Consider the following 24,595-nt stretch of genomic DNA (forward strand, 5'->3'; position numbering starts at 1 on the left):
AGACTTGGAACCAACCCAAATGTCCAACAACGATAGACTGGATTAAGAAAATGTGGCACATATACACCGTGGAATACTATGCCACCATAAAAAATGATGATGAGTTCATGTCCTTTGTAGGGACATGGATGAAACTGGAAACCATCATTCTCAGTAAACTATTGCAAGGACAAAAAACCAAACACCACATGTTCTCACTCATAGGTGGGAATTGAACAATGAGAACACATGGACCCAGGAAGGGGAACATCACACTCCGGGGACTGTTGTGGGGTGGGGGGAGGGGGGAAGGACAGCATTAGGAGATATACCTAATGCTAAATGACGAGTTAATGGGTACAGCACACCAACATGGCACATGGATACATATGTAACAAATCTGCACATTGTGCACATGTACCCTAAAACTTAAAGTATAATAATAATAAAAAAATAAAAATGTAACATATCAAAAAAAAGAAAATGGAAAGATATCTAGCTATGTGAATTATATTATCACTGGATTCTTACCTTTTACATCTTTGGGTGGGAATACTAGCTGAATGTGAATCACAAGACAGTTACAAAGCTAGAGTGTGAGTCAGATTGTGTGTGTGAGTGTGTGAATGTGTGTGAGTGTGTAAGCATGTGATTCAGACAAGCACACAGCTCACAGCTTTGCTATGTGACAATATGAATGGAAGCTATAGAAATTAAACTTTGAACAAGGCTTTGCCACTATGGGAGCTATACATCACTGATATCCTAAAATAGGACCACTTTAGAAAATGTAGAAAGACCTTACATATCAATGAAAACTTGGAAGAAAAAAGCAACTGAAGCATGCATTAAACTAAATAATTAGCAATAAATTTTGCACAAATGTTTTTTATGCAGCTAAAATAGAAACTAAACCAAGTACAGAGCAAAATAAAGAGAAGAGAATCTTTTGGAAGATACCATATTTTTCATGAAGATTCTTTGGGTAATAGACTTTGGTGGTGATATGTTGCTCTTTTCTCACTCCCCCCAAACTTCAGTGAAGTCTGCTTACAAGGAAGAATTCCTGCCACATGTGAACTCAATTGCTTTAAAATTTTTATTTTTTATTTCAGAGAGAGTCTCACTCTGTTGCCCAGGCTGGAGTGCAGTGGTACGACCATACCTCACTGCAGCCTCTAACTCCTAGGCTCAAGAGATCCTCCTGCCTCAGCCTCCTGAGTAGCTGAGCCTACAGGTATGTGCCAGTGCGCCTGGCAATTAAAAAAAAATTTTGTAGAGATGGGATCTCACAATGTTGACCAGGCTGGTCTGGAACTCCTGGCCTCAAGTGATCCTCCCACCTTGGCCTCCCAAAGTGTTGGGATTACAGGTGTGAGCCACTGCGCTCAGCCTCAATTGACTTTTAATTGTATTATTTAATCACTTTTATGTCTTCTGAGTTTAAAATTTTTGTTTATGCTGATATTGATTGTTCGAAATAAACTTTTTAGAGGCTTTTTAGAGCATAAAAAGCTTTTAACTAACAAACTACTATATTTTGTCTATTGTCGGACATGAAAATTTATAAACAGTTTTAGACACTGGTGGTACATTAGCTGTTAAAAGAAGGCATTTACTTCTGTTGACTTAATTTTGCATTCCCTATCAACATGAAAGCTTCAGGGCAAAAGTTCAAAATCCTAGGTGGCAAGCAAAAGCATAGAACTTTCCATTGTGCCATCAGGCTATGACACACATGAATGAGGGTACTTAATGCTGTCTCTCACTGTACTTTTGGATCAAATCACTGCATACTAAAGCTAGAAAGGCTAACAAAGGGCATCATGGCCAGTCTCCTTCCACTGCAATAATTTTTTTCTTCAACATTCTTAACAACTACTCATCCATTCTGTGTGTATATACTTCTAGAGAGATATGGAGCCCACTAATTTGATGTATAGCAAGTTCCATCAATAAACATATGAAAAGGTGTTTCTTTTCTTTCTAATGTAGAAGCATGTATAGAGAAATGAATGAAAAAGATACAAGAGGTATTATAAAAGTAAGGAGAACCTATATATCCCTAGTTTTAACTACATATGGAAAGAGCTAATTGGAAATTAACCATGACAAAGGACATAAAGTTGGAAATAATCAAAAGGGCTAAGATGTTAAAGAGAATGTATGTTTTGAAATAAAAATTCCAAGACAATGAGAAGTCAGGATTTTCTTAATATATTGATAAGAATGTCAAGAAGATATTAATTGCCTTAGCTTACAAAATACATAGTTTATCAAACTTCCCTTTAATCTCTATCTTTTGTAACCTGGTATTTTATTTTTCATCTCCATAGCCTATTTATTACCTCTGTTTATGCAAAGAACAGTTTTCCATTTCTCCCCTGCTGGTTTATCTCTTTTTCCTTATTCAAAATTCATTTCTTTCTAAGCTCATTCATGCTAAGAGATATATCCTAAATAAGGAATATAGATTAAGTATGTATTTAAATAGCAGTAAACATGCAGAAAGAGACTGAGTTTTAGCAATAATCCCTCATTGAGAGAAAAAGTACTCCAGGCCATTTGTACCACTTCAGGACAAAAGTGTAACTCATGGGAGAAAAAAAGGGCAAATTATGGAAATTGAGAATCTGAGCACACAGACTATACTGGACACTGTTTCTCATGTCAACTTCATAACCATGAATAAGGGGTTTTTAGTCCCATTGTACAGATGGGTAAACTGAGACTCAGAATTTAAATAACTTGCTCAAGTCATGAAGCTGGGATTCAAAACCACGCTGTTTCTGCCATGACATGATGTTTTTCCAAAAGAACAAAATACAAAGAACCACAGTGGCATCTGGCAAACATTAGAAGTTTCTCATCTGTAATGCTAAATTTAACTAATAACACTTTAACATTTGTGAGCCCTGTTAGTTTTTAGTCTACTGGCTACAAGTTTAGAAAATCTGAAATGAAAACCTCATAAAAATACAAGAACTTAGGGCAATGCTTTATGCTAGGTACAGACCCCAGCCTACTGTTGAGATATCAAGATATATCCCATCGGTATGCTGCTGGACTTTTGCATTTATGCACAAAAACAATTTTAAGAAAAAACAACACATTTTATGGAAGTACAAATCTCCTACCTTATCAACGTTCATTCGCTTAAATGATGCTTGCAGAAGTTTAAAATTGTGAATATACTCATGTTCCAGCTTTGCTTGAAATTTTACTTTCTTCAAACTAATGCAACCAGGGAAGAGCATGTCCATGAACTGGCAATAGGCTGCTCCTGGAAAGAAACAAGAACAGTGCTGGAGTGAGTCTCACTGTACCCAGATGTGGTAGAGGACTGCTAGGCTGGAAGGAGATTGTGCTTACAGGCACCATCATCACTCAGAGCAGAGTGCGTCCTTCTTACCAATGTGCTTCTATCTCCTTGTCCTCAGGATCTGGGAGCTAGAGGGAAGGGACTGTATCTCAACAACACAGCACCTGCCACTTCCCAACCCTAAACTCCGTGTATTGTACTGCATGCATCAGAATATCACCAGGTTCCACAACCAACAAACGGAACCTCACACTATAAAGCCAAGGAAACCAGGGTAAGAGGAGCCCTTTCTAGCTTCTACCAGAGAAAAGAAATATACATTTTCTTCCACCTGGCTACCACCTGCTCCAAGTCATCAAAATAAACTTAAGAGGAAAAAGAGAGGAAAACGTGAGAGAACTACAAAAGTTCTCATGTAATGTGTAGCTCAAAAAATACACATATGCTCAAGCTGTTTTCTATCTATAGCTGTGGTATTTACAAAATACCACACAGGTGAAAACTACAAAACCCCCACACAGGTGAAAACTACAAGCCAATTAATACCAATTTAAGTATTAAGTTTACTTATTAAGTATTAAGTGTTACTTAAGTATTACTTATTAAGTATTAAACATTACTTATTATTTATACTTATTAACTATTACTTATACTTATTAATTATTAAGTATTAAATTGGTAAATTTAATTGTTAAATTTTGTTATAAGCCAAATTAATACTAATTTAATTCCAGTCCAGAGCAATGGGGTTTCCATATTAACATGAAGTATGAAGACATGGATACTGAAAGCTATAGAAGTTCAGAGTCATGTTCTTTATGACTAAGAAACATGACAAAAATGTCCAATGAGCCCCCTGGGAAATTATCATAGAAAAAGGGGACTTTTAAAAAAATATATGAAGAGCTCTTAGAACATGACCACTACAACTGGGAAATTCTGGCAAGCTGTGTTTACTGATTCATATCTTCTTACTAATATAGGCTAATGGCATTTAGGAAAATAAACTGGAAGCCAGAATGATTTCTTTTCTTTTACAAGAAAGAAAACCAAGTGGCAAGAATAGGAACAAGTCACCATTTTTAGGTTCGTTCTTTCTTTGCTGTCTCCAGATCTCTTGGTCTATTTCTATGATGTGCCCATGATCAGTCTTTCTGGAACATGAAGTGCCTCCCCTCATCCTTTACACTACCAAGACTTCTGTGAAGAGCCAGTCCTTCTACTTGGGTGACTCACTTTAGGAAGGAAGACCTGCTCTGTCTCTTATGTGAAATAAAGGTTAGGCATCCTTTACTGAGACAGGAATCTGAGATAAGAGAGAACAAGACATCAGGAATCTAAGGGTTGTTAAAACATGAAATACTGAGGCAACTCCTATTTTGTAGGTAACAGCGTAAAGTGATGAAACATAGGCCATAACAAATATCTCTAGAGTCTCTGCATCTGGCGTCCCTTTAGATGACATACCCTGAATACTAACTAGTAAGTTCCTAGTCAAGCAGATGGGTTCTCTTAAAAAGAAGACAAAATAAAACAAATCGAAAAAAAAAGACACTGGGGGAGGTAAGAGAAACATCATGATCTGGAGGGTATTCTTTGAGTCATCACCCACTATCCAGGGCCGCCAGATGGAGCAAATTCCAATCGCCACTTTAACATTATTATTATTATTATTTTATATGGATGGGATTGTGGGAACACAACTGCCTCATTACCTGGTCTTAGAAGTTATTTTCACTTTTGTAGAGTTTACCATAAAATTTATCTATGGAGACCTCGATACTATATACTTTTACAAACCAACCAACCAAATTCCTCATGTTTCAGATTTAAAAAGAAGTAACAGCTTTTGAAAAAAAAAAAAACAAAACTCTCTTCCATATAGTGAGGGAAGGAAGGAAAAATCATCTCTAGTGTCATCATCCAGAGACAACCACTCGAAATATTCTGGTATGTGCCATTCTAATCCTCTTTGGAAGGGAGTCTGTGTGTGTGTATGTGTGTGTGTGTGTGTGTGTGTGTGTGTGTTTTCTTAAAAATGTGATCCTGTTTTAAAAATGTAATCACATTATACCCATTTTTAATGTAAACTTTCTGAAACTCAACAGACCATAATTCTCTTTCTGAGTCATTTAATATGCTCTATCAATACTTTTAATGGCTTTCTTATTTTTATATCTTGCTTATCAACTTTCTCGAACCAAGAATACATAAATATTCATGCATATTTCCGTCAAGTACTTTTATGGTCTCAAGTTTTACATTTAAATTCTGAATCCATGTGGAATTTATTTTTGTCTATGATATAAAGTATGGTTCTAATTTTAGTCATTCCAAATGTTGGTGGAAATCTGTCATTTTTGGCTCCCCAGGATTTGGACACCTACTACCTGGGGAGATGCTATAATGCCCTGCCTCCCACCACAGAAGCTGAAAGTGGCCAGACATCCCTTTCCCTCATAGCAATAAGGATGCAGGCCCATGACCTAGGCTCTGTGTTTGAATCCTGCCTCAGTCTCTGAGTTGAGGGAATGATATAAACACACAGGGACCATTAGAGTTTAGTTGTGGTGGCAGAGTGGTGGGGTCTAGAGTCCTGAGCAGCAAAAGCAGCACAGTGCCATCCTATTCTTGTGACACAAGGGAGGCTGTGTTCCTAGCTCCTTAGCATCCTTTGGTTCCTATCCATCTTCTGAGCTCGGCTTTCCATTGACTCTGAGCTACCCAACATTTTTCCTATAGATTGTTCTTCTACTTAAGCCTGCCAGGATTAACTTCTACTATTTTCAACCTAAACCACTAACTGATAAAGTTAGCTAGGTGCTGAAGATCACAACTTAATAATCTATTCTTTCCCCACCAATGAGAAGCACTATTTTTACTATATATTAGCTTCCTAATACATGTACTTACATCTCTTTCTAGACTTTAAATGGACTTTTTTGTCTCCATGGCAGTTCCACATTCTTATTTAAAATTCTATAACATGTATTACTATCTATAGAATAATTTCCCCTCCTCTTATTCTCAAAATTTTCCTAAATTTTATCATGCCATTTATTCTTTCCATTATATTTTTGAATTTGTTATTCATGGCATATAAAAATAATAGCTTTCAAAAATAGGTAACTTATTAATTTGTATTTTGTTTTGATAAATAATTATATACATTATGGGGTACAAGTGTGATGTTTTAATACATATATACATTGTGTAATGATCAAATCAGGGTATTTGGCATATCCATCACCTCATACATTTATCATTTCTTTGTGGTGAGAATATTCAATGTTGCTATTTTTTTCCCAAGTGGCTGAAAAATATTTTACTTGGTATTTCACCATTGCTTATTTAACCTTGTGCTTGTTTTCCAATTTTTCTCAATTATAAATAATGCTACGATTTGAAAAACTTTTGTCTTGAGAGAGGTCAACATAGGTCAGAGGAGATGTTGGCTCTAAACAGGGTACACTCCTGGGATTTGAGGGCAAGGGGAATATGAAATATACAACACAATATTGTTAACCATAGTCACCATACTGTATAACAGAATGCCGGAGCTTATTCCTCCTACCTAACTGTAACTTTGTACCCACTGACCAATCTCTCTCCATTCCTCCCTCTGCTTTCCCCTTTCCAGTCTCTGGGAATCATTATTCTGCTCTTTATTTCTGTAAGACCAACTCTTTCAGATTCCACATGAGGAAGATCATGCAGTATTTGTCTTTCTGTGCCTGGCTTATTTCACTGAACATAACGTCCTCCATGTTCATCCATGTGGCCACAAATGACAAGATTTCATTTTTTTATATGACTAAACAGTATTTTCTTGTGTATTTATACCACTTTTTAAAAATCTATTAATCACCCTGAGGGACACTAAGGTTGATTCCATTTCTTGGTTATTGTCAACAGTGCTACAATAAACATGAGTGCAGATATCTCTTGGGCATACTGATTTAATTTCCTTTGGCTATATATCCAGTCGTTGGATTGCTGGATCATACGGTAGTTCTATTTTTAATGTTTTGAGGTGCCTCCATATTGTTTTTTATAATGGCTGTACTAATTCACATTTCTACCAACAGTGCATGAGAGTTCTCCTTTCTCCAAATCCATGCCAACAATTTTTTTTTGCCTTTTTGATAATAGCCATTCCTTTTTTTTTTTTTTTTCTTTGAGACAGGGTCTTGCTCTGTCTCCCAGGCTGGAGTGCAGTGGCATGATCTCGGCTCACTGCAACGTCCACCTCCCAGGTTCAAGTGATTCTCATGCCTCAACCTCCCCAGTAGCTGGGACTACAGGCACCCACCACCATGCCCAGGTAATTTTTGTATTTGTAGAAGAGATGGGGTTTTACCATGTTAGCCAGGCTGGTTTTGAACTACTGACCTCAAGTGATCTGCCCACCTCAGCCTCCCAAAGTGCTGGGATTACAGGCATGAGCCACTGCGCCTGGCCTCTTTTTGATAGTAGCCATTCTAATCGGGGTGAGGTGATGTCTCACTGTGGTTCCCACTGTATTTCCTTGATGATTAGTGATGTTGAACATTTTCTCCTATACCTGTGGCCATTTGTATGTTTTCTTTTGAGGAATGTCTAACCAAGTCTTTTGCCCATTTTTTATTTAGTTCTTTCTTCTACTGAGTTGTTTGAGTTCCTTATACTAGCCCCTTGCCAGATGAATAGTTTGCACATATTTTCTTCCATTCTGTAGGTTGTCTTTTCACTCTGCTGATTGTTTCCTTTGCTGTGAAGGAGTTTTTTTGTTCGATATAATCCTATTTGTCTATTTTTGCTTTTGTTAGCTGTGCTTTTAAGGTCTTATCCAAAAAATCTTTACCCAGATCAATGTCATGAAGTATTTCCCCTATGTTTTCTTCTAGTAGTTTTATCATTTTAGGTCTTTCGCTTAAGTCTTTAGCCCATTTTGAGTTGATTTTTGTATGTGGTAAGAGATAGGGATCTAGTTTAATTCTTCTGCACATGGATAGCCAGGTTTCTTAGCATCATTTATGAAGAGACTGTCCTTTCCCTATGTTCCTGGCACCGTGGTCAAAAATCAGTTGGCTACAAACGTGTGGATTTATTTCTGTGTGCTCTATTCTGTTGGATTGTTCTATGTATCTATTTTCAGGTGATATGGTTTGGATCTGCGTCCCCACCCACATCTCATGTTCAACTGTAATCCCCAATTTTGGAGGTGGGGCCTGGTGGGAGCTGACTGGGTCATGGGGCCAGTTTCTCATGAATGGTTGAGCACTATCCCCTCAGTGCTGTTCTTATGATAGTGAGTAAGCAGTGAGTTCTTGTGAAATCTGGTTGTTAAAAGTGCGTAGCAAGTGTGAAGCAACTCCCTCATCCCTCTCTTGCTCCTGCTCCAGCCACGTAGGATGTGCCTGCTTTCCCTTGGCCTTCTGCCATGACTGGAAGCTTGCTGAGGCCTCCCCAGAAGCAGAAGCCAATATGTACAGCCTGCAGAACTGTGAGCCAATTAAGCCTCTTTTCTTAATATTAATACATTACCCAGTCTCAGATATTTCTTTATAGCAATGCAAGAATAGGCTAATACATCATGCCAGTATGATGCTATTTTGGCTACTATAGCTCTGTAGTGTATTTTGAAGTCAGGCGATGTGATGCCTCAGTATTTTTTTTTTTTTTAAATACAGATGCCGTGGGAGAGTGGGATAGCCCACTCATTGCCAAGGAGGTAAAGTGGAGTCAAAGGAGCCCACCCGTCTGCTGCAGTCCCCTCCAGCATTGTTCTTTTTGTTCAGTATCGCTTTGGCTACTCAGGGTTTTTTGTGCTTCCATGTGAACTTTAAAATTATCTTTTCCTATTTCTGTGAAGAATGCCATTGGTATTTTTGCAGGAATTGCATTGGATCTATAGATGGCTTTGGGTAGTATAGGTTAAGTACACCTTATCCAAAATGCTTTGGACTAGAAGTGTTTTCAGATTTCAGATACTTTAAAATTTGGGAATATCTGCATACATATAATGAGATATCTAGGAGACAGGACCCAAGTCTAAACATGAAAATCGTTTATGCTTCATATATACCTTATACACATACCTTGAAGGTAATTTTATACAGTATTTTTAATAATTTTGTGCATAAAACAAGTTTGAATGCGTTTTGCCTGTGATCTGTCACGTGAGATTAGGTGTGGATTTTTCACTTGTGGTATGTCAGAACTAAAACAATTTCAGATCTTGAAGCATTATGATTTTTGGATTAGAGATGCTCAACCTGTATGGACTTTTTAACAATATTGATTTTTCCAATCCATAAACATGGCATGGCTTTCCATTTACTTATGTCCTCTTCAATTTCTTTCATCAATGTTTTATATGTTTCCATTGTAGAAATCTTTCACCTCCTTCGCTAAGTTTATTCCTAGGTGTCTCATTTTTTGGTAGTGATTGTAAGTGGGATTGCTTTCTTGATTTCTTTTTCAGATAGTTTGGTATCAGCATATAGAAACGCTGCTGACTTTTGTTACGTTGATTTTGTATCCTGCAACAAAATTTGTTTATTAGTTCTAACAGTTTTTTTAAATTGAGTTTTTAGGGATATAAATATATAATCATCCTGTCTGCAAACAATTTGACTTCCTCCTTTCTATTTTTTTTGTTTTTTTTTTTTTGTTTTTTTTTTTTTTGAGACTGAGTCTCACTCTGTCTTCCAGGCTGGGAGTGCAGTGGCGCGATCTTGGCTCACTGCAACCTCTGCCGCCCAGGCTAAAGCGATTCTCCTGCCTCAGCCTCCTGAGTAGCTGGGACTACAGGCACCCACCACCACGCCGGCTAATTTTTGTATTTTTCGTGGAGACAGGGTTTCACCATGTTGGCCAGGCTGGTCTCAAACTCCTGACCTCAGGTGATCTTCCTGCCTTGGACTCCCAAAGTGCTGGGATTACATACGTGAGCCACCGTGCCCGGCCCTGAGTTCCTCCTTTCTAATTTGGATGCCCTTCATTTCTTACTCCTGTCTAACTACTCTGGCTAGGACTTCCAGGACAATGTTGAATAGAAGTGGTTAAAATGGACATCCTTGTCTTGTTCCAGATCTTATCTAGTAAAGCTAGGATATAATTCATATACCCTAAAGTTCAACCTTTTGAAATGTAAAATTCAGTGGTTTTTAACATACTCGCAGAATTGTATATCCATCGCAACTATTTAATTCCAGCAGATATTTATTACTGCCAAAAAAACCCCTTCTTACTCATTAGCAGTCACTCTCTATGATCTCTCCTCCCTCCAGGCCCTGGCAACCACTCATCTATTTTCTGTCTCTATGGATCTGACTATTCTGGACAATTCATATAAATGGAATCATATAACATGTGGCCTTTGTGTCTGGTTTCTTTCACTCAGCAAAAACTTCTCAAGGTTTATCCATGTTGTTCCATGTATCAGAACTTCATTTTTTTCTTTACAGCAAATAATATTCCATTTTATGAATTACCACATTTTACTGATCTGTTCATTAATGAACATCTAGATTGCTTTCACTTTTGGACTATTTTGAGTAATGATGCTACAAACAGTTGTGTACAAGTTTTTTCATGGACATGTTTTCAATTCTCTTGGCAATATACCTAGGAGTGGAATTGCTGGGTCATGTGGTACCTCTGTTTAACAATTTGAAAAACTATCAAACTGTTTTCCGAAGCAGGTGTACTATTTTATATTTCTACCAGCAACAGATGAGGGCTCCACATCTTCATCATTACTTGTCTGTCGTTTTGATTCTAACCATCCTAGTGGATGTGAAGTGGTATGTCACTGTGGTTTTGCTTTGATTTCCCTAATGACTAACGACATAGAGCATCTTTTCCTTGTGCTTTTTAGCCATTTGTATGTCTTCTTTGGAGGAATGTCTATGCACATTCTTCGCTTGTTTCTTAATTGGGTTGCTTTTTTATTGTTGAGTTGTAAGAATCCTTTCTATATTCTAGATATAATTTCCTTATCAGATATATGATTTGTAAATATTTTCTCCCATTCTGTGGACTGTTTCTTCACTTTCTTGATGGTATCATTTGAAGGACAAATGTTTTATATTTTAATAAAATGCAATTTAGCTATTCTTTTGTCACTTGTGCTTTTGTTGTTATAACCAAAAACCACTGTATAATCCAAGGTCATGATGATTTATACCCCACTTTCTTTTAGAAGCTGCATAGTTCCTATCAAAGGTCAACTCTCTACTTGTGCTCTGGGTCATGTCTCCTCTTACTCATTGAGTCATTCCTGCTGCTATCCTCATTCTCTCCTGCAATGCAAATTTCTTCCTGTATATGTTATTCCTAAATCCTGCAAATATGCTCCAGTATCATTCAACTTTGACAAAATAAAACCAAAGTTTCTTGATCCCACATCATCCTTGAGCTATTGTACCATTTATCTCCTCCTCTTCACAGTAAAACTTCAAATTGTCCCTGTTTTCATTGTTTTATCTGACATCCAATTCAATTTAGTACAAATTCAATTGTCTTCCAACCTCACCATCTTCTGGTCAAGGTCATCAAAAGCTTCTCTGCTATCAAATCAAACAGTTGTTTTTCTTTCTGCATCCTACTCAACCTCTTAATAGTATTTGGCCTTATTGACCACCTCTCTTGCTCTTGAAATTCTATATTTTCTCCTTTAATCAGATAAAAATAGATGTCAACAAACTGAAAAATTCAGGAATCATTGCCAGTGTCCTGGAAGTCTTACCAGCCACAAATCAGAATGTTCCTCATCAACAGATATACAGACTTTTGTACCATTTAACTACCCTAGCAATAATGTGACATACATTTTGAATAAACCCACTTTTATCTCATTATGCCAAGGCTACCATTATTCAGATCACATCCCTTTCCTGCTAAGAATATCACAGTGGTTTTCTATGAAACCATCATAAAATCCAAATTCCTTCCCTGGCTTAAAATATCCTGTTATCAGGCCTCTGTCTATTTCTCCCTTGTCTAACTTCCTTTTAGGAAGCTCCCTTCACGCTGGCTTCCTTGCTGTTCCTAGAACACTTTAGATTTGCTCCTGAATTAGGACCTTTACACACAGTTTCATCTAGAACTTCACATGGTGACCTTCTTGACATTCAGATGAAGGCTTATATGTCATCTCCTCAGAAAGGTCCTCCCTTACTATGCCATATGAAGTAGGCTTCCAGTCCTAGTCACTCTTTTTCACCTCATCCTGTTTTATTAACTCTTACGTTGGCATTGTATTAACTCATATGTTGGTGGTATGGTTTGGATATCCCCTCCGAAATGCATGTTGAAATTTATTTGCCATTGTGATGGTAATTAAGAGGTGGGACCACTAAGAGGTAAGCAGTCCATGAGGGTTCGGCCCTCCTGAATGGATGAATGCCATTCTTGGGAAAGCAGATTCGTTATAAAAGGGCAAATTTGGCTCTTGTTCTCTCCCCTATTCTCTCTTGCATTTCTGCCATGGAATGACGCAGCATAAAGACCCTTGCCAGATGCTGGTTCCCTGATCTTGGACTTCTTAGCCTCCAGAAGAGGAAGACAATAAATAACTGTTCATTATAAATTACCCAGTTTGAAGTATTCTGTTATAGCAGCATAAAACAGACTAAGAGAGTTTGTGGCTTATTTTTTCCCTCACTGCAATATAAGTTTCAAGAATACTTGTGCCTTATTTGTCTTGGTCCCCTATATATCTAAATATTTAATACAGTACTTGGCATAAGTGGGTTTCAATAAATATCTGGCTAATGAATGAAGATCTGCATAGTAGTTGAACCACAACAAGGGCTGGTAAACAGTAAAATTCTTATGTTGCCAAACTCCCCAAAGAAATATTATGAGAAGAGTTGCTAAAAATTCTTTTAAGAATTGATGAGGTATAAATAAAAATTTTTTTTTTTTTTGAGATGGAGTCTCGCTCTGTCACCCAGGCTGGAGTGCAGTGGTGCGATCTCGGCTCACTGCAAGCTCCACCTCCCGGGTTCACGCCATTCTCCTGCCTCAGCCTCTCCGAGTAGCTGGGACTACAGGCGCCCGCCACCACGTCCGGCCAATTTTTTGTGTTTTTAGTAGAGACAGGGTTTCACTGTGGTCTCGATCTCCTGACCTCGTGATCCGCCCGCCTCGGCCTCCCAAAGTGCTGGGATAACAAGCGTGAGCCACCGCGCCCGGCCTAAATAAAAATTTTTAAAGCTACTTAAATAAAATAAGAATGACCCTAGAGACCAAGTCTGCAGAAAAGTGAAAGATAAGCTTTAAAAGCTAAGCATAGGGTAACACATTCAAGTAACACAACCCAAATTGTAGGATGTTGTGCTTACCAAGAGGTTAATTATGATGGGATATACTCTGAGCCCATAAGCTCACGGTGCTGTTGCAATTATGAAGGTCTACAAGATTCTGAAATGATCTGGAAATAAGTAGGGGGAAAAAAACTATTCTGTCTTTCTACACTGTCTGTACCCCTATAGCCCTAAGATTGGTTTCAGTTGTTATACATCAAAAGTGACATAATGAAGCTGACAAGTGTGGGGACAGGAATAAAAAATGAACAGCTGGGAGGCTGTATGAAGATGGCAGAGCTCAAATATGAACATTCATACTCGAAGGATTCAGGAGTGTATGATTTAAGTCTATAAAATCATGAAAAGCATAAGACAATCTCATTTTCACCAGATCCCAGGATTTCAACCATAGAGTAATATCAGAATAAATGGACATTTTTAAAGTGGAAATGTTCCGATAAAAGGAAATATTACTCTAATAACAAATTTATGGAATATATTATGCAAGAAATGTAAGACATAAAAACACCCACATTTGTGTAAAATCTGTTAGCGTTTTCATATGTATTTTAAACATTCTGAATCCCATAGTATCCTTAAGAGGTAAGTATTTTTATTATCATTCCCATATTTTACAGGTATGGGAACAAGGCTCAGAAAGTCACCCAGCTAAGAAATTGCAGAGTGGAATTTAAACTCTGATCTGAACTTCGATTTTTTTTTTAAGAAAAACATTCCTTTTTTGTATGCTGCTTTTAGGAAATTATATGTGAAAATTAAAAGGTTCAAAGAGTGTTTGGAAATTTTTATAGATTAAGTTTTAGAAATTTTTATAGATAATTCTAAAAGGAAATATAAAGGAAAATGCAAGAGAACATGTAAATCTTTTGGACTGGTGTTAGGAGTATCAGCTATACCTTTCCTATTTATAGTAGAATCTTGGGCTTGATAGATCATTAATCTGCTCCAATGTCATGACTTTCCATTTCAGTATATATACTCATAAGAATTTCATTTTACATATATACAATGTGTATATAAAAATAAATGTCATCTCTATATATAATCTCATTGATCACCCATATATATGAGATACATATATAGATATGTAGATACATATATAGATATCTAGATATGTAGATACATATCTAGATACATATATATGTATAGATACATGTATAGATACATATATAGATATGTATCTCATATATACATGTATGTATATATCTTACTGCTGTCAAAAAAAGTCTCACAGCACTTTTCCAGAAATGCAACACAATCTGTGGAAACCACAACAAGCCAGATTGGGTTCTGTCACAAGCAGCCACTCGAATTGCCCATCTGATTTCCTCACAGGCCAAGGAACTATTATACAGAGATGCCTATATCACTGAGGGATTTAGTTACAACTTTTCACTTTCCATAATCTTATTTGGTACTGATGAAGGGTTAGAAGAAAAGCACAACAACCTCAATTAACTGGACACATCCATGTGATCATACTCTTCATGATGTGAATCATTACAGGTAAATGATTTGTAAAAAAGCTTATTATCTCAAGCTAGTATCAACAAAGAATGGGGAGGCGGGAAACAGAAAACTATGTTGGCCTTTGGATCTGAGCCTTCTCATCTTGAATGAACTGTGACATGTCGTCACACCCTGCTAAGCCAACAGTATTCTTATCTGCAAAACGTCAGTGTTGGACTGATCTCTGAGCTGTAAAATTAGATGATTTTCTAATTCTCAGTCTGTCACCAAGTTCTCTTTTAAGGGATACTTGATATTTCTGCTAATTAGGAGACAATGATGCTCATCTTCATATGACTAAGATGTTTGCCAGCACTCTTGCTTCTAGCCATCACTGGCTTTTGTCATAGTTAACATAAGAGGAGACTTACTAATAACACTGCTGCCTCTGGTGGAAAATTCCTGGGGGAACACACACACCCTTTCCAGATTCAGTTCTGGTGACCCTATCGTCCATGAACTTCTCTTTGAGATCTTGACATTTACAAACTCAGTAACATAGCCATATTTTCTGTCCAATAGTTGAATATTAGCAATGAAAAATCTCCTTCATATTAGAATATTGTTCATACACAATAATCATAAAATCATCCCAGCTTTATTTTGGCATTGAGCTCATCATTCCTTGAACTGATGTTCCTGCAGAACTGCAACTATTACCTAAGCCCAAACCTCATGTTGAAGGAAGCATTCTCCTTTGGGAAATGAGGGCTTTACTGAAGAGGAAAGTGAGGCTGCAAAATACAAGGTTACGTATTTCCAGCACATCAGCAGAAATCTCTCTACCTACAGAAAAATATGGTGTAAGGAGTTTAATGGCAATTGTGAAATAATGCTTTGAAATATTAACATTTTAAAGGAATTTAAAATCCCAAAGTTCAACTGTATCATTCTAATCTAACAAAAATCTGATTAAATTGGTAGTGGCTTTTTGTTGTTTTCATAGGCATCCTTCACATTCCTGGCATGGAGGAGCAGCTTGATAGCTTCAGTTAACACAATATTATTTCACTCTGTTATGGGGAACTTTGGACACTGTTTACCTCACCTGCCCCGAGCCACAAATGCAAAAATAAAGATCAAGAGTTCAGAAATCCAGTTTCAACTGAGATTGCTCCTTTGAATTCCCATGGTCCTCAGCTAAGCTTCCTGCTTCTCTCCACTACCTGACATTGTCAGAAACCTTTTATTCCTATTGCAAATAAGTCCAAAGACAAGTAGCTTTCAAACCGATCCCATATAGAGGAAAAGGAGTAATAGCCAGCAGGAAGATTTCAACTCCTACAGACACAGAGGCGGCTTACGTGAACTGAAGAGAGTGCTGAAAAGCACTCCATCTTTTCCCTTGAACACACAGAATAAACTGTCAAAGGACATTTTCATCTCTTTTCTTGTACAGGAAAAGAAATAAGCTAGCAATAATTATTCAGGCAGAGAGGTAGAGTTTTAAGAGTATCAGCAGATTAATTAAAAGGCCTTGTCAAACAGTGTGATTGGTCTTTTATCTGATAAATGCCCTCAGTTTTTCATTAATTCATATGATCTTAAAACCTTTTTAAGAATCTTATAAGTCTGCACCAAACTGCAGTTACAGGTGCCAGTATCCTCTGTTTATAACCCGCTTTCAACAAGAACCAAGAATACTTTTTTAAAAGTAATGTTATTTTATTTTATTTTATTATTATTTTTTTGAGATAGAGTCTCACTCTGTCACCCAGGCTGGAATGCAGTGGCGCAATCTTGCCTCACTGCAACCTCCACCTCCCAGATTCAAGTGATTCTCCTGCCTCAGCCTCCCAAGTAGCTGGGATTACAGGTATGTGCCACCACACCCAACTACTTTTTATATTTTTAGTAGAGACAGGGTTTCACCAAAAAGTAATGTTATGTTTAAATCTGAATTTTATTAAGAAGCCTGCAGAACTACATTAAATGTTAGGCCTGCTGTAGAGAAAATTGATCAGATATTAACATTACTGTAACTAACATTACTGTAACAAATTGATTTTAAAAGTGCTTCTTCATAGAAACATCATGGAAGAATAAAGAATACTTTCTTTTATCTTTCAAAAGGAAATTTCAATGGAGTAAAAACCTATATAACAAATAGCCCTTGATTAAGATTTAGGTATCAATATTTTTATTAAAAAGTGAATTTTAGAAAAATAGAGATTTTACTGGCAAGTAAAATATCTCATTGGTTTCAAAGATTTCTTTTCATCTGCTGATTAGTGGCCAGTGCTCAGTTTCATGCCTAGATTCTAACACCAGTGATTTCTTGTAGGATAATGTGCTCATCAAATTTTACCAAAATAAGGTGTCTGACTTGGTAAAATATGATTTGGCTTCTCCAGAGGAGCCAAGAAGGAAGAAGCAGGAGAGGCACTGGGAGCACACGGCAGGAATGGTGTGCAGAAGAAAATGTCACTGGCTTCCAGGGAGGCTGATACTGAAACTGGCAGTGCGATGTCTCACAGGCTAGAGTCTGAGAGTGGAGCTAAAGTTAGAATTTGACATTCCAGATAGAGGAGCAAAGGGGACATAAAAAACTTTTATTACAAATGAAAAACAAGTTCAAAAGTTACATATGAAACCCATTCTGAAGAAGTCAGTTTTCTCATTAGGGTCACGAAAATAGAAAGTTTCATAAAGCTGTAATATCATGGGATATAGCTTCTCCACATGTGCACTCATATTCTCACATACTTGTATTACCTTTCTACTTTAATGGACAAAAAGGTGTTTTTTTTTAAAGTATTGATTAAATATGTAAGGTCAAATTTAAGGTAAGACTTAACAGCTCGAGTAGAAGGTAAGAATCTGAAAAGATATGAGATCTTATCTAATTTTTGTAGTTGTAGGTCACCTCTAAAGAAATGCCCATCTGTAGGTGGCATGGAGAGACGTCACTTTGTTTATTTAGCAATGTAAGACAAACCAGCAAATACTTATTGAGGAATATGACCTTAGTCTTAATAAGAACCAAGTAACTTAGTCTTGAGAGTCTGGAGAAACACACATGGAAAAAAACAGCAAAAATACAAAACAACTATAAGTGCTAAACTGTATGGCCTAGATACATAAATATTAGTAATATTTATAAATATAGATACATAAATGTTAGTATCTAGGCCATACAGTTAGTTCAAAGTCTGCCCAATAAAAAAAAAAAACAAAGAGTAATCAGTAGTATCAAACAGATAAAATCAAGCCAAACTTGCATGATCATTTCAGTCCCCAAGGAGCTTAACTCCTAATGCTGAAGACTTAAAACAAGTACTCAATGAGCCTAAGGCTTTGTAAAGGTCTGAACATTGAAAAGAGAGAGAGAGCTCACATTTTGTTGAATGTGATCAGGAAGAATAGGGCAAAGTTGCATTTGATATGAATTTCAAAGGAGATACTCCAAGGAAAGACAGGGAATCAGGGCATATAAGTGAAAAGTGTGTTTGAGGAAATATAGGTTATGGGTAGGGAGGCTGTGGGGATAAATGTTGGAAAGGTGGAATGCAGCTAGATTGCTCAAGGCTTTAAATGCCAGGAAAAGGAGAAGCTTAACTAATTTGGTAGGCAAACCAATGCTGATTTCTGGGCACAAACGTCTTTAGAGAATGCCATTTTTAAGTTACAATTTTCAGAACATATGTATTTTTAGGTCAATTCTCAGAGAATTTCTACTGAACCATTACCCACATCATACTATCAACAGTTATACAGGCCAGGCCACTACATGAACTCTATGTATGGTAGCCCACAGAGAGGCTTTTAGTATAAGGTAAAATATACTGGTATGAGTGGACCAGTGCAAACCCATGGTCCACGTCTACACAATGCGCCCCTTTCTCAAGTTGCTCATTTTGAGGCTGAGGTCACTATCCCTGGGACTAGAGACTAGAAGCTCCAGGATTCTTCCCCAGATCTCAGCCATTTCACCCTCTCCCCAAGACTTGCAGGTGAGAACTCCATACGTATGGCCACTCTCCCCAATCCAGTCCACAAGCTTTCATCTACACCAATAATATCCCCTATTACCACTTTCCAGAGGAGCGTGCTCTTTCCCCCACAGCTCCCTGAGAAGAGTCCTGTCCAGAGAAAGCCCAGAGGGCCAGGTATGGCACCAAAGGAAGCCTCCAGCCATTACAGAGAGAGAGAGGAACTCACATTCAGGCACCACATAACATTCATGCAGACTGTGGTACATAACAGAATATTGTTCTTTATGAGTTGCTTTCTTTATATTTCCCAGGTTAATCCCAAAATATACTTTGCTTTCTAGGTACACTCTAGTATCAGAAGGATCCCAAATCAGTATGAAGAATGTACAGTAGTTACTTCAGGGATTCAATCATATGACCACAGTAGAAATAAAAGAATGGAATAATTTTTGGAAAAAAAGCAGGGAAGGATTTCTGTGAGCTTTTTAAATAGTAGATTTTAACACAATTCTGTGCAATTTTAAAGTTGATGTACATCTTTTCATTAAAATTTGGCTCCTTCTACAGTTTTGTAAAGTTCTTCCATGAGCTGTCATACAAATGTAATCTAGAAGAAATGAAAATGGAGAACGATCCACCTCACGCAGAATGCGAAGAGAAACTGCAGGAAACAGGACTGGCATTAGTTTCACATTTATATGCTTCTCATGTCAAATAATTTGGTCATAAAAAGCTCATGAGTATTAATATTTGGGTAAGAACACACCCTTGGGAGGGAGGGGACAAACAGAGGTAATTTGCCACTTGTCAGAATTACGTAATGGTTTCAGGGTGGAAAAAAAACCCAATCTGAAAAATGATGGTGACTTTACGAGTTGCCAAGCAATTTCATTATTCTGTTTCCAGGTATGCAATTCTAACATGCCCAAACATTTGACAGTGATTTCTGACACTCCTTTTTAATAGTGTCTACATGTCTGATACACTAGAAATTTAAAAACAATTCAGAAAAAAATTGGTTAGAAAAAAAGTTTTCTTTTGAAGAGCAGAAGAATTTGGAGATGTTTGGCTTGATTATCTCAACTGTGCAGAAATCAGATGCCTGCTAATATTTCAGATGTTCCCATGTACAGACTGCCCATTAGTGTCCTACAATGAACGATGGCGAGACAGGCTGGACGTCTACCTTTCTCCAGGGGCCTTTCTCTGCCTTTGCTTCATACTCAGGTAAGCTGAGAAAAAGGTACTTGCTCTCTCTGAATAGACCTGTCAGGGAGAACTCTGGTAGTAAAGGGATAGGTCCTAACTGGATATGATCTGTGTTGTGTTTTGTATAGTGGTGTATCCTCCAATCCTAATCCATCACCTGACACATCGCAGGTACTCAATAAATATCTGCTGACTGCAGGAATAAATAAAGCAATGTGCAGAATATCAAAATGATATCTAAATGATAACTTTCTCAAAATCACCATCTTCTTCTCCTTCTGAATCCTATCCATATTAAAATCCTAGTTTGAATAGCATTTCAATTCAATTCAACTTCATAAATATTTATTGACCATCCACTAAATTTGAATGACTGTTTGGCCAAAGACCCAAACAAGGGTAAGACAAAAAGCTTTTCTAGATGGAAATAATCTTTCCTTTCTTTGAATACAGCACTTATTACTTGAAGCATTACTGTCCCTCTTTTGCTGCCTTGAATTTTAATGTTACAGATGTCTTACACATGCAATGTACATGCACAAAACACTGCAACTTCTTTTGCCTTGATCAAACTTTTTGTCTAAAACGTCCTTTTGTCCTCTTTTATACTTGAATAACTTCTTATTCTTAAAAGCATAGTCAAAACATCACCTCCTCTAAGAAGCTTTCCTGTTTCCAACACAGAATTATTTCACTATACTGGATACAGAAATCTAACAGGGATTTGACTTGCATTTTAATTAGTTATCTCTCCCGGCTGACTGGTGAGTAAATCTTTAAGATTGGGGATGGTGTTCAATTCATCTTTCTACTTCACTAGCCCAGTGTCTGCTACCATACCCACTGGCAGATCTAGAATGTCTATATGGAAAAAGTTCAGGAGCTGCAATCTGGCTGGAGTTGGGAAACCAGACATGGGAAGGAAGGGATAGAGCTGGATGGGAAATCGGTGTCCACTCTTAAATGTTGCATTCGTAAGTCCTTTTACATAAGACTAAGAAACCATCAACTTTTCATATTAAAGAAGGGGTTGGAAAAGTACTGATGGAGCCTCTTAGCATGGCTATTGCAATACAGGTTTATTGAACTAGATTAAATACGTGGAAAACAGTGATAACTTGATAAGTAAATCCTTTGTGGGGACCAAGCTTGTAAGAAAATTATCCTAGGATATGTTGTAATTTCCTCAATAGCATAGAAAGGAGGAAATAAGGATGTGTTATCCTCTCAGGTACAAGCTTGTTCAAAAGCTAGCCTGGGATAAAAATAAGGAAAGGGCCATATTCTTGGTATTCAAATGTAGACAGTGCAGAGATGTGCACATGCAAATGTCTAAGGGGGCATCATCCTGGTTGTTGTTTCAAGAATTATTCTGAAACAATTGTTGTTCCCAAGGATTATTCTGAGAGAGATGAAAAGTTCCTCCATGACAGGTGGCAAAATTTCAGAGTCACCTCATCTTGCTTGGAGGGAAAGAAGTTAAAGCAAGAAAAGGAACAAGGAGAACAATCAGAGAGAACAGGCGGCTCTTTCCCCACTCTACTTGCAGCAGGTGGAGAAGGAAGAATTTCGTAAGACTAGGAGCAAATGTCTCTGTCTCGTTACTTTTGATAAGAAAGTTCTTGATGATGATACCATTGGGACACATCTTTGTCATTAGTAGAATTACCAGATATGTCTCATTTCTTCAAGTAGAATGTAAAGGATGGGGATAAAGACTTTCTTTCTTTTCCTAGAGGAGGTGCTTAAAGAACTTCTGCTAAATGGATATGGAAAGAATCAGAAACACATCCACATGGGCAAACACACAGTGAACCCTTCGTTGCATCCACAGCTGCCACACATACAGCAACGAGAGCACTGGGCTATGATCCAAGGACACCTCAATTCTCATTATCAGCTGTGAACATGGCTTCTTGGAGCTTTTAGCCTCATAAAACAGGAATAAAATATTCCTATTCTTCCTCATGGGGTTGTTATATGAATTCAAAGAAATAATACATATAAAAACACACTGAAAATGGCAGAGAGAAATAAAAGCTGAGGCATTATGACATCATTATACCCCTAATGTATAAAACTATATAGTATGTAACTGGTTAAAATAATCAGAGCTATAAAAATGAATGGGCTTGAATTGGACTGTTTCAGATACAAAACATGAATCTCCAAAATGCATGTTTTAGATTCAAAGGACAAGGAACCAAAGAATAAAATGAGGTCCTTGGCTTCCTACCAGACAAGAAAGGGTATGAACACATTTCTAAGATCCTCCAGTTCATCTGTGGAAAAACATTTGAGGGCTTCTGTAATTATTAAGTCTTTCCTCAGATAAACATATGAGGTGCTTAAGTAATCATAAATTCATTTATAAAAGGAAATGACTATTTTTCCCCAAATTTACACTCTTCCTGTTAAAGTCTTTAGATAATTTAAACTGAAAGGGAGAAAAGAAAAAGAAAAAGTAGCATGGTAAATACAAAATAGTATTTTATAAGGAACACATCCATCATATAAAGTGATTGACATGTTTTTAAAAATTCAAAATAACTTTCAATATGTTGAAAGATGAATCTTTTTCTTGTTAAGATACTGGTTTTTATTGATCTTGGTGAATGATTTCAAAATAAGCATATCATTATGTACTTTAAAAGAAGGCAACTTATCATATAACAGAGACAAAATCAGAATAGAAAGGGCTCTAAAGGTTTCTGTAATTAGAATTATGAATTATAAATGAGTCTTACAACCTGTCATGTCCTTGGACTCCAGCAAGGTTTCTCACAACCTTTGCCAAGATCCCTGGGGCTATGGAGTTAGGGCTCCAGTCACTGAAGTTAATGAAATCAATGAGGAGGCTTTAGAGACTCCTCAGTACTATGGTCAGTATCACTCTCATCAACTGTATCCAGCTTAGATTTCTTTTGATGACCCATCCCTTGGTACAACAGTTTTCATCTCTAGGCTCACAACCACCCACCTATTCATGGTTTTGGGGCAGATAAATCTCAGCAGGGTCTTACTATAGTAGGGTAGATACAATAGCGTTTGTGAATTAGTGATACACTCAATAAGAACCTTGAAGACTGCACAACTATGACATCTGGGAATTTTCCCACATATGGGGAAAAAAATATGAGATTCCCACTAATGGTACTGCTTTGTACAAATTGTGTGTGTGTGTGTGTGTGTGTGTGTGTGTGTGTGTATCTGTGAGAGAGAGAGAGAACTTATTGAGACTTCTCAAAGGTAATTACTAATCCTGTTTCTAATATGTCACTGATTCACTTATTCCTGTTAAGGCACTATAGAAAGTTAATTGTGATCACATGTTCCTTGATTTTTTGTTCAGTATATATATTGTTAGTCTTCAATAAAATAATGGCATTCCAGGTGATCTATTTTTCCCTAAGACTGTTTTTCTAATTTCCCCTCATTTATGGTTTTCATCACTAACCAGGAGAGGCTCCAGCGGAAGTAGGTAATAGGATGTAGGGATGTATCTGTAGGTCTGTTCCTGTGATAAATACTAATGCAGTCACATGACATCTATCCAGTTAGAGACCCAAGCAGTTATCACTGAGGTTTGGCTTTAGTATTTAAAAGTATCTGGTGCATTCCTCCCAAAGAAGTGGCCAATTCTATGGTTTCCTGAGAATATCCCACACGCATGCCTAGTTCTTTCAAACAAGTAGCGTAAAAACAATTCTCACATACTCATGTGATGAGATCATCAAGAAAATCCTTTATATTTCTTTAGAGATGACAATATGCTTCATGTACTTAAGGGCTGTACCTACTAAAGCACATGCATTTGACTGACTAGAGCCCCTGTGTCATAAGACAAAGGCCACCCTAGCCTGGGGAGTCTGTCAGGGTAGATGAAACTAAGTATCCCACACATTATCCTACATACACACTTGTCACTCCATCTGACTCAAGAGGGAGGAGGGCATTTCTGAGGTGTTTCTGAAACGATGGCCATTCTAAGTCATCCAGAAGCACCCAGCCATTCCCAAAGAATCTGAGTAAATCTCTGTACTGACTCCCTATGTCCCTACCTCCCTTCATTTACTTCCTTCTTTGTATGCTCAAAGCACTTGCAAACCAGCACTTACCACAGTGTGGTCTCTGGTCTTTTGTAGGAAAGTACTCTGCTATACTGAGCTGTTTGAGGGCAATGACTATGTTTTATTTATCACTGGGTCCCCAGGGCCTAGCCCAAAGAAAGGCTCAAAATATGCGTGTTAAATAAAACTAAATTGATTATCAGAATTGAATGTAGTAAGGACATAAACGAAGATGTGGCTGGTTGTTTTCAA

The 24,595-nt window shown here is 37.3% G+C and overlaps 1 protein-coding gene and 1 long non-coding RNA gene across 6 annotated transcripts in view; one reads left to right on the top strand and one right to left on the bottom strand.

The window, feature by feature from the left end:
- Positions 1–3,586, top strand: part of LOC134736828 (uncharacterized) — a 146,884-nt gene extending 143,298 nt beyond the window's left edge. The window contains exon 4 of the long non-coding RNA XR_010121191.1: positions 3,420–3,586. This is a non-coding gene — a long non-coding RNA (uncharacterized lncRNA). The remainder of the gene's footprint in view (positions 1–3,419) is intronic.
- The window catches only part of MAPRE2 (microtubule associated protein RP/EB family member 2), a 163,350-nt gene that overhangs the window by 42,266 nt on the left and 96,489 nt on the right, over positions 1–24,595 (bottom strand). For all 5 annotated transcript variants that reach the window (XM_055234593.2, XM_063640583.1, XM_063640576.1 and 2 more), the window contains one exon: positions 3,117–3,262. In XM_055234593.2, the coding sequence (XP_055090568.1) occupies positions 3,117–3,262 (146 nt within the window). The remainder of the gene's footprint in view (positions 1–3,116; positions 3,263–24,595) is intronic.

The sequence above is a fragment of the Symphalangus syndactylus genome, chromosome 1, assembly GCF_028878055.3.
Source record: "Symphalangus syndactylus isolate Jambi chromosome 1, NHGRI_mSymSyn1-v2.1_pri, whole genome shotgun sequence".
Taxonomy (NCBI): domain Eukaryota; kingdom Metazoa; phylum Chordata; class Mammalia; order Primates; family Hylobatidae; genus Symphalangus; species Symphalangus syndactylus.